The 10,109-nt window shown below is 48.6% G+C and overlaps 1 protein-coding gene across 3 annotated transcripts in view; it reads left to right on the forward strand.

The window, feature by feature from the left end:
* Positions 1-10,109, forward strand: part of agla (amylo-alpha-1, 6-glucosidase, 4-alpha-glucanotransferase a) — a 32,352-nt gene that overhangs the window by 16,825 nt on the left and 5,418 nt on the right. For 2 of the 3 annotated variants that reach the window (XM_005754480.2, XM_005754482.1), the window contains exons 10-26: positions 562-659; positions 1,248-1,387; positions 1,533-1,720; positions 2,903-3,026; positions 4,879-5,042; positions 5,125-5,226; positions 5,693-5,848; positions 5,976-6,126; positions 6,685-6,809; positions 6,895-7,007; positions 7,090-7,224; positions 7,763-7,893; positions 7,979-8,115; positions 9,014-9,147; positions 9,284-9,459; positions 9,530-9,632; positions 9,734-9,857. In XM_005754480.2, the coding sequence (XP_005754537.1) occupies positions 562-659; positions 1,248-1,387; positions 1,533-1,720; positions 2,903-3,026; positions 4,879-5,042; positions 5,125-5,226; positions 5,693-5,848; positions 5,976-6,126; positions 6,685-6,809; positions 6,895-7,007; positions 7,090-7,224; positions 7,763-7,893; positions 7,979-8,115; positions 9,014-9,147; positions 9,284-9,459; positions 9,530-9,632; positions 9,734-9,857 (2,301 nt within the window). Of the gene's footprint in view, positions 1-561; positions 660-1,247; positions 1,388-1,532; positions 1,721-2,560; positions 2,685-2,902; positions 3,027-4,878; positions 5,043-5,124; positions 5,227-5,692; positions 5,849-5,975; positions 6,127-6,684; positions 6,810-6,894; positions 7,008-7,089; positions 7,225-7,762; positions 7,894-7,978; positions 8,116-9,013; positions 9,148-9,283; positions 9,460-9,529; positions 9,633-9,733; positions 9,858-10,109 lie in introns of all 3 variants that reach the window. The other variant, XM_005754481.1, reaches the window with a different exon arrangement.

Raw genomic sequence — 10,109 nt, forward strand, 5'->3', positions numbered from 1 at the left:
GTATCACAGCTCAGGAAAAAAAAGCACCGAAATAAAGCACCGAAATGTGCGCTGCTTTTCGGTCTGGTTACTACCGTTTATGTCAGAACCGGTGCCATGACCGGTACCCATCCCTAATCCTGATGTTTGTGGCTGTTTACAAGAAACGTTGCTTTCATTTGAATGTCAAAGCAGGAAGCTGCAGGTGATTCAGGTCAAACCACTGCAGCACAGCACCTCTAACACTAACAGCGCTGTAATAACGTATGGACCACTGCAGTGAGGTCCACGGTCAGAGGCTGTAAGGTCTTCATAACCTTCAGCCTCCTGTACAGTGATGAGCTCTGAAACCTGACTGCAACTCCAGATTAACCATTGATCTGTTAGCTGTTTGATAACTGCTCTGTAAGATGAACTGTCGCCATCGCTGGGCTCCTGTGTGGACTGTTTCTATACATGGTCATTTTCAGCAAACACCTTCTCTGTGACATGTAAAATCTTTAACGTGTGTGCGGGTACTTTGTTTTCGAACAAGTGTCTGATTTGTCTTTTGCTCTGTCACAACCTTCTTCGTCCCTCCAGGCTGTCAACTGTCTTATTGGAAACCTCGTCTATGAACGACTTGCTGAGCACGGTCCCAGGCTGGGCCCTGTTACCAGGACAAACCCAATGGTCACCAGGTAACCAGTTTAAAGAGCTGACTAATGAGAGGAAGACAGAGTACAGTGAAGTGTGTTAATAACTCAGCACATTTACTAAAGCTTTAACAAAGACACGAGGCAGGTTAGCTGGACACTTCATAATGCTAAGATATTATCATGGCCCATACTATAAGTACGTATTAGGGGTGGCGCTGGCTCAGAAGTCAGTGAGCTGTATACCAATTAGAAGGTGGGTGGCTCAACCCCTGGTTCTCCAAACTCAGGGCAAGATGCTGAACCCCGAGTTGTTCCACATACATCAAAGTATGTGAGCATTAAGATAAAAGTATTCAGGCTTATTTCAATAAAGCACTTGGATGAATGTGTGCTGACAGGTAAATGAGGCTCAAACTACATAGAAAGCTTTATATCCAGTGGCAGTCAGTTGGATTCATGTTTTCTTTGAAAAGCGTGGATGTTGGTGACAAACTCATTGATCCTCACTGAATAGGATCCATCAAATGATCCGTTGTCTAACATGAAGTGCTTTGACACAAAGTGTCCACAGCTGCACTACGTTCACATCACCCGGGCAGCCATAATGCCATGTTCCCATCTTCCGGTCAGGTATTTCACCTTCCCCAATCAGGACATGACTCTGGACCAGGAAATGCAGCTGCTGGACCAGCCAGACAAGATGTGCCATTTCCTGGCCCACAACGGTTGGGTGATGGGCGACGATCCACTCAGGAACTTTGCTGAACCAGGTAAACAGGATGAGCCACACAAGTGGTTAAAAAAAGACTAAATGTTGAATATGATGCTGCTTTAACCTGTCAGTGACTGTTGTTGCTGCAACCTGGGAGTAATAAAGTGACCGTATCAGTACTGAAGTGCTTCTGCTCCATAAAGGCTCCAACGTGTACATTCGTCGGGAGCTGATCGCCTGGGGTGACAGTGTCAAACTACGATACGGCAACACGCCTGACGACTGTCCCTACCTGTGGGATCACATGAAGAAATACACGCAAATCACAGCCAAGTATTTCCACGGAGTCCGCCTGGACAACTGCCATTCCACACCTTTACATGTTGCTGAGGTATCGCCACACCTCACTGTACATCACACACTTCATGTCAATTATTCTACGTTTAAACCCAGGACACGTAACACTTTAGCTCCATGTTGCAGTAAAGTTGTTCTGCAGGCTTACATGTTAGAAATATGTTTGATGTCTCACTGGGGCCGAACGTCACTGTTGAACTGTTCTACAGACATGTCGAGGACACACGACATGTTTGTGTTAGTCTCAAAGCATGAAAGAGTTTATTTAAATCACTGATGTGCCACAGTTTGAATGGACAGACATCTGTGATAACAGCAGAGAGGTCGCTGTGTGGCCCTGTGCTGACCCGCCCTGTGGGAGGGGTCTGAATTTTTGGGGCTTTGTTACAGTATGCAGCCACCATATAAATAACCCAGGCAAATTATTATTGGATGTCCTGGCTGTCTTGTGTTTTGCAGAGGATGTTGGAAGGATAGCCACTTCTTAGCGTGTTAACTGTATTTCCAGACGTCACCGTGTCCTTCTGGAACTTGTTCTGGTTTCGGCTCCGTTTGAGAGCCGGCTTGTTCCATCTGCAAGTGTTGAAGTAATACTGTGATGTGGCCTCAGTGAGTCTAGTCCAGGTGCGAGCAAATGCTGCTGTGGCGCACCCTTCTGCTTCGGCACGCATTATCAGTGAGATTCAGTGAAACGATCTCAGGACGTCTGTGCTACACTGTAACGGTCCTAACTGTAGTGACAAATATGATTAATGCTGAGTTCAAGCATGTACAAAGAGAGGACGCAGCGTCATTACAGCCATGTTGTCCCGTGTGAGCGTGTCCCTGCTAACAGCAGCTCTCTCTCTCCTTGTCCGTGATGTTTGTCGTCCAGGCCATGTTAGACGCAGCCAGAGCGGTCAGACCCAATCTGTATGTGATAGCTGAGCTCTTTACAGGCAGCGAGCTCCTTGACAATGTTTTTGTTAACCGGCTGGGAATTAGCAGTCTCATACGAGGTACAGCACTGATGTGCAAGCTAAATGTGTGACTGTCTTTCTTCTCTCCCCACTGCATTGTTCTGCATGTCTCCAAACACTCCACCTCTCCGTGTGTTCTTTGACTGCACCATTCTAACTGGCTGAGTCCCCTTCACTTTATTCTCCTCCTCTTCCTCCTTCAATCTTTCTTTCATGCATGCCCCCCCGCACTGGTTTGTCATGCTGTGGTTTGTTAGTTCATGCTGGATGTGGCCAGAACGGTGCGTCCTGACCTGTATGTGGTGGCTGAGCTGTTCACCGGCAGCGAGGAGCTGGATAATGTCTTTGTTACCAAGCTAGGGATTACATCACTCATACGAGGTAAAGTACCGTGTCTATAACACACCTACAAATACAGCATGTTCGTTAACTGCTGACTTCATTCATGTTTAAATATTTGTATCAATTCCACATCTTCAGAACAGCCTCAAGTCAGCTTGAATAAATCCATGTAAACACATTCAGACTCCTGAAACTGCTGAGAGCTCAGCTGTTCCAGGAGTCCCGCTCTCGTCACTGGTGATGAGCTGGGATTGTGCACAAAGTGTGGAGCCTGTGATGAAGTCAGAGCGTGCTGTGTAGATGATCCGAAATGAATTCTGAGCACTTCTGGACATCCCAGCATCGAAGGGGAGATCAGCCACATTTCAGTCGTGCTGAACTCTGCTTGTTGTGGCGCTGTTCCTGGAGCACGCCCAAAGCTTGAAGTAAAAACCAAAAATGTAAACTCAGGAATTATAACTAGATTTTTTTTTGGCATTCAGTGACATCTTTCAGTACTTGTAGTTGTGGTACTAAAAACAACTTGTATAGGAAGTAGCTTTAATATGTAGTGAGGTCCAAACCCCACTGCACCAAACCCCGTCACAGAGCTGCACCTGTTGGAGGTCACAGTAATAACTGTGTCCTGGTTTGCTTCCTTCCTGGTTCCATATTTTTTGCACATTTCTCACACTTCATGAAACAAATGTAAATGTTAGACAAAGATAACACAGGCAAACACAAAACGCAGGTGTTTATTATTCAGGTGTGTACACTGCAGGCCTGCGTGACTCTGTGCAGGTTACCAAAGTCACGGCTTTCATGGATCTTCATCCACAGCTGTGTGACCCACTGACAAACACAACTCTGTCAAATCCTGGAATCAAACCAGATAAACTCCAACAACCCTGTGCAGTTATGATCAGGTGACCGGGTGAGGGCCTCCAGCTCGCACTGGAGCGGTTCGCAGCCGAGTGTGAAGCAGCGGGAATGAGGATCAGCACCTCCAAATCTGAGGCCATGGTTCTCAGCCGGAAAAGGGTGGAGTGCCCACTCCGGGTCGGGGATGAGTTTCTGCCCCAAGTGGAGGAGTTCAAGTATCTCGGGGTCTTGTTCGCGAGTGATGGGAGAAGGGAGCCGGAGATCGACCGACGGATTGGGGCTGCAGCTGCAGTAATGCAGACGCTGCACCGGTCCGTCGTGGTGAAGAGGGAGCTGAGTGTAAAAGCGAAGCTCTCAATTTACCGGTCGATCTACGTCCCTACCCTCACCTATGGCCACGAGCTGTGGGCAGTGACCGAAAGAACGAGATCGCGGATACAAGCGGCAGAAATGAGCTTCCTCCGAAGGGTGGCTGGCCTCTCCCTTAGAGATAGGGTGAGAAGTTCGGCCATCCGGGAGGGGCTCAGAGTAGAGCAGCTGCTCCTCCATATCGAAAGGAGCCAGCTGAGGTGGTTCGGGCATCTGACAAGGATGCCCCCTGGGCGCCTCCTGGGTGAGGTGTTCCAGGCATGTCCCACCGGGAGGAGGCCCCGGGGCAGACCCAGGACACGCTGGAGAGATTATATCTCTCGGCTGGCCTGGGAACGCCTTGGTATTCCCCCGGATAAGCTGGAGGAGGTGGCCGGGGAGAGGGAGGTCTGGGCCTCTTTGCTTAGGCTGCTGCCCCCGCGACCCGGCCTCGGACAAAGCGGATGAAGATGGATGGATGGATGGATGTTGCTGGACCGTTTGCACAGATTCAACTTTTCATCCTCATCATGGTTCTGATGTCATTTGTACTCAGTTTGGATTCACATGGAAACAAATGTAACTGAGTGTGTGAGCTCACCTGTCAATGATGCAGCATGGCGTGTGTCCACCTGTGTCTGCGAGCGCTTACTTTGGTTTTCCCCCTTCACTCGATCATCAGAGGCGATGTCAGCTGGTGACAGCCACGAGGAGGGCCGCCTGGTGTATCGTTACGGCGGTGAGCCAGTAGGAGCTTTTGTTCAGCCCAGTCTCCGCCCACTGACACCCTCCATTGCACACGCCATGTTTCTTGATGTAACCCATGACAACGAGTGTCCTATCCAGGTGGGTCTCTTAAGGTCAGCTGACAGTGAGCTTGGAGTCGAGCTGTTGTACGATGGTTAATTGTCGGGTGTGTCGTTTACAGCTCCGCTCAGCCTTCGACGCTCTGCCCAGCTCTGCTATCGTGGCCATGGCGTGCTGCGCTACTGGCTCCACCCGTGGATACGATGAACTGGTGCCACATCAGGTTATTATATATTTATCATCTGACAGCAATTTGCTGAACACGACAGAACAAAGTCTCCAATAATGGGGCGTATTTGTAAAAATGTGCCTAACTGCTCATTAACACAAGCTCAGCCTGTCTTTGGTCCTTTGTGGAGTTTTTGTGGACACAAACGGTCTTTAGAATCTAAAACAGCAGAAGCAAACTTAACATGACAGACATACATCGTAAGTTCACTCTATAGTTTTGGATTTTTCCTTTGTCAATGCTGATGTTCCAGTGAATTTAGATTCACTGGATAAATCTGTCACATATATAATAAAATCCAAAATTTCAAGTCAACCCTCATTCCTTTATACTTCCAGTTTAAATAGTGCTAATTCACGAGGCAGGTCATCAAATAAAGAAAATAAAAGTGTTACTTTGAGGCCCTGTGAGAGGCGCTGCAATAAGAGCACACACCGACTCCATGCTTACCTGTGCACAGATCTCTGTGGTGAAGGAGGAGCGCTTCTATCCCAAGTGGAACCCGTCAGCAGTCCCATCCTCTCCTGGTGAGGTTAGCTCCTGTACCGGCATCGTAGCTGGGAAACGGGCAGTAAACAAGCTGCACCAGGAGCTGGCTGCACAGGGATTCACACAGGTATACACACACACACACACACACACACACACACACACACACACACACAGGAAGTGCTTTCTGTGCTAAAGCCGATGCTTCGATGCTAAAACCTTTTGGTACAGTTTGTCCAACTCCTCCTGTCCAGGTGTACGTGGACCAGGTGGATGCAGACATCGTTGCAGTGACTCGTCACTGTTCCAGCACCCACCAGTCTGTGGTAACCGTGAGCAGGACCGCCTTCTGGGATCCCAAAACCCACCAGTACAGCACCAGTGTCCCGCCCATGTTCATTCCTGGTAGAACAACATCATTACTGTGGATTTTGAATCTTAGTGCAGCTGTGCACACCCACCACGTTTGTTTGTTTTTATTATTTTCATTGGTTTATTTTTTTCGATTAGTGGGATCTAAATAATCTTATCATTGCATTTGAAAACAAGTGCGCTCCTCACTCAGATCAGGTACTGCTAGCAGAACCGGGTGCACGTTCATGCTTTGCAGCATCTCTTTATTCACGTTGCTGTGCACACTCAGCTGCAGCGCTGCTGCTGCAAGCCACACACATCAACAACAACATGATAGGACCAGAGTCTGTCCTGTTCAGAGACATGAGGACCATAATTACTTGATACTTTTTTTTTTTTTTTTTTACTTTTTTTTACTTATTTTTTTGTTTTTTTACTTATTTATTGTTTTCAGTGTATTTTGAGAACACATTTTTACATAAAGGCAGTGCATATGGTGTGTGTGTGTGTGTTACCTGCAAAGTCGGATCTGGAAAATTTGTCACAACATGTTAGGTGTGTAGTTTGGATGGATTCACAGTGCATGCTGCCACCTTTTCCCTCTCCCAGGGAAAATAGAGGAGGTGGTGCTGGAGGCAAGGATGGTGGAAAGGAGCGCCGGGAAATATAAGAAGGATGAGAACTACATCAACGGCATGCCAGAATACACAGTGGAAATGAAAGAGCACATCTCGGTGAGCGCGTCGTGTTTAACACAGGTGTGTTTCTGAGCGTTAGTGGCAGACGGACGGTGTTAAACTGGTTCTGCTGTGTGCACAGCTGGATGAGAGTACAGTGATGAAGAAAGCTGGAGTGACGTCAAAAGGGCGTTCAGAGTTTGTGCACGAGATCACCTTCCAGAAGCTGACACCCGGCAGCATCATCGCCTTCAGGTAGCACACACACAAACGTCACGCGTGATTGTGTGTTATGGTCACTTTTCAGACTCGCGTTTCTCTTTTCTCTCCTTGTCAGGGTCAGTTTGGATCCCAAAGCCCAGAAGCTGGTGGGACTGCTGAGGTACTATCTGTCCCAGTTTAGCCCAAAGTACAGGAGAGGCAGCGTAGCAGATGAAAACCCACCAGACGCACTGAAGAAGCCCCTGGCACAGTGAGCACATCACATACTCAACACAGGCCTTTTTGTGGTATGGATGAAATGGGACTGACAGAACGTGTCTCGCTAAGATGAGATGCAACGGTGCGAGCTGCAGGGTACACTCAGAAAGGTGAAGCTAGTATATCAGACACACAGATATGCAGAGTACTTCATCCTGTTAGTAGTACAGTATTTTTGCTAGCACACACACCTCTTACATACTCTGTACCCACACAGACCCAAAGATTGAGCGCTTTTGTTGTCATAGCTTGATGGATATAATTGGATAGCAGCTGTCATGAGCTATGGTGTAAAACCAGGACTTGTCAAACAGGTGTCAGTCACATCATTAGTAGGTTGCTGTACTCTGATCATCCATCAGTTAGTAGGAACATAAAATCATCAGGGAAACGTGACGGGATAGATGAACGCTGCTGTTTATGTTCATGCTTTTAGCTTTAGGTGAGGTGCAGTCAGGAGTACTTTGAACGAGCAGCACAATGGAGACTGATGGCCTGTAGCAGCTTCTTATTGAGACTGTGTTTAACAGGCTCATGTCTAAGCTGACGCTGGCAGACATGAATGTCCTGCTGTTTTGCTGCGACACGGAGGAAAAAGAGGAAGGCGGAGGCTGTTACAGTATCCCAGGCTGGGAAACTCTCAAATACGCAGGACTTCAGGGTAACTTTATGTTCTTCAGTCCAGTCTGTACCTCATCTAGGATGGAGACCAAATGAGTGTTACTAAAGTGTTGCTGTGTTTGCAGGTCTGATGTCTGTGTTTGCTGATGTTCGTCCCAACAACGACCTGGGCCATCCTTTGTGTGCCAACCTCAGAGACGGAGACTGGCTCATAGACTTCGTCGCCAATAGGCTGATGCACAGGGAGGGGCCGCTGGCAGAGGTGAGACTGGGACTGGTTTAAGGCTCCTGTTTGTGATGACCTCTTACCACCACAGGCCACCTCACACAGGCCGGCTTCTGGGTTTGAGTTTTCTGTGTGCAGTTTTCACATTCTTCCTGTTCCTGTTGGTCCCAGTACTTCAGAGACTCTGTCGGAGGGAATCGCCACTAATGTTCATTTAGATAACGATGAAATACTGAGTGTGCTAAAGGACTGGAGCAGCTGTTGGAGAACAAACATGACAGAAAACTATGAATGGATGAAATGTATTTGAGACTTGAATCACCGAATAAAAACAAGATGAACATAAAGGAGGGTGTGTGGAAGTGAAACGACTATCTGCCATACTGTTTCTCATGAAACCCCATAAAGTCAGTACTGCAGAAGAAGAGAAGCGTGCATACAGACTCTGTAAACTGTCACTGGTAAAAACATGACAAACTTTATACTCGCCAACAATCTAATGATATTTAGTCGGCTAACACTAAAATAAGTTAAAAGCCTAAGATGACTAAAGCTCAATGAAATCCACATTAGCACTGGAGGAAACGTCTGCAACATGACTGACTCCTTAAATTGTGCTCCAAAAACCTGAACTCACAGGCTGCTAGCTACAAAGCGCTAATCCTACAAAGCGCTAATCCTACAAAGCGCTAATCCTACAAAGCGCTAATCCTACAAAGTGCTAATGCTACCGAGTCATTTGCTCAGGCCCGTGTGCGACCCAGCTGACTGAGACACAAGCTTAGATATTTCTGTCCCTGCCCTGGACCATAGTTGTTTGAGGCAGGTGCTGCTGAGTACTGAGCCTTCCTGCGTCTCCTCCTTATACTCGTTCTTCCTCAAGCACGGCTGCTTGTTTCTGTCAGACACAAGTCTTCATCTTCTGTGTCTGCAGGTGGGTCGCTGGTTGGCAGCCATGTTTAATTTCCTCAAACACATGCCCCGCTACCTCATCCCCTGCTACTTTGATGCCATCCTAGTTTCCACCTACACCACAGCCCTCGATGCCACCTACAAACTCATGTCCAGGTAGGCTGTGCTGTGTCTGTTGACACAGCAGATCTCTTTGTTGTACTGAAATGTTAGTGTACAGCTCATCTTCATCTCTGTGTCCGGTTCGCTGCGGTCGAGCGATGACGCGTACCTGTCCTCCGTCTGAAAACAGCTTTGTCCAGAACGGCTCTACCTTTGTTCGTCACCTGGCGCTCGGTTCGGTTCAGATGTGCAGCGTTGGACGCTTTCCTGCTCTGCCTCCTGTTTCTGCTCAATTAGACGACGTCCCGTACCGCATCAGTCCAATCACGGGCCAGAAGGAGCAGTGCTGCGCCTCGCTGGCTGCAGGTAACAGTCACACACATCTGATGCTGTGTTTCCCGATGAAATCTTGTTTTGAGTCACGTCTCTTTGTCAGGTCTTCCTCATTTCTCTGCGGGGATTTTCCGTTGCTGGGGCAGAGACACCTTCATCGCTCTCAGGGGACTGCTGCTCCTCACTGGTAGACACGTCGAGGCTCGGTGCGTGGCCCCGTGCACCTCATCTGATTCTCATGACACACGAGTGTATTAATTATATTACATTTCCTTACAAACTAAATTCCTTATCATGGTCTCCATAGCAACATCATCCTGGCCTTTGCAGGGACATTGCGCCACGGTTTGATCCCCAACCTGCTGGGGGAGGGTCGATGTGCCAGATACAACTGCAGGGACGCTGTGTGGTGGTGGCTGCAGTGCATCCAGGTGGGAGCTGCTGTGAACTTAAACTAGAAACGAGAGAGCAGAGTGCGGGTACGGTGCGCGGGGTGAAGAGTGCGGGTACGAGTGAGGAGTGCGAGTGCGGGTACGAGTGAGGAGTGCGAGTGCGGGTACGAGTGAGGAGTGCGGGTGTGGCGCGCGGGGTGAAGAGTGCGGGTACGGCGCGCGGGGTGAGGAGTGCGGGTACGGCGCGCGGGGTGAGGAGTGAGGAGTGCGGGTACGAGTGAGGAGTGCGGG

Source organism: Pundamilia nyererei, unplaced genomic scaffold (assembly GCF_000239375.1).
Source record: "Pundamilia nyererei isolate P.nyererei 1_Seehausen unplaced genomic scaffold, PunNye1.0 scaffold00572, whole genome shotgun sequence".
NCBI lineage: Eukaryota > Metazoa > Chordata > Actinopteri > Cichliformes > Cichlidae > Pundamilia > Pundamilia nyererei.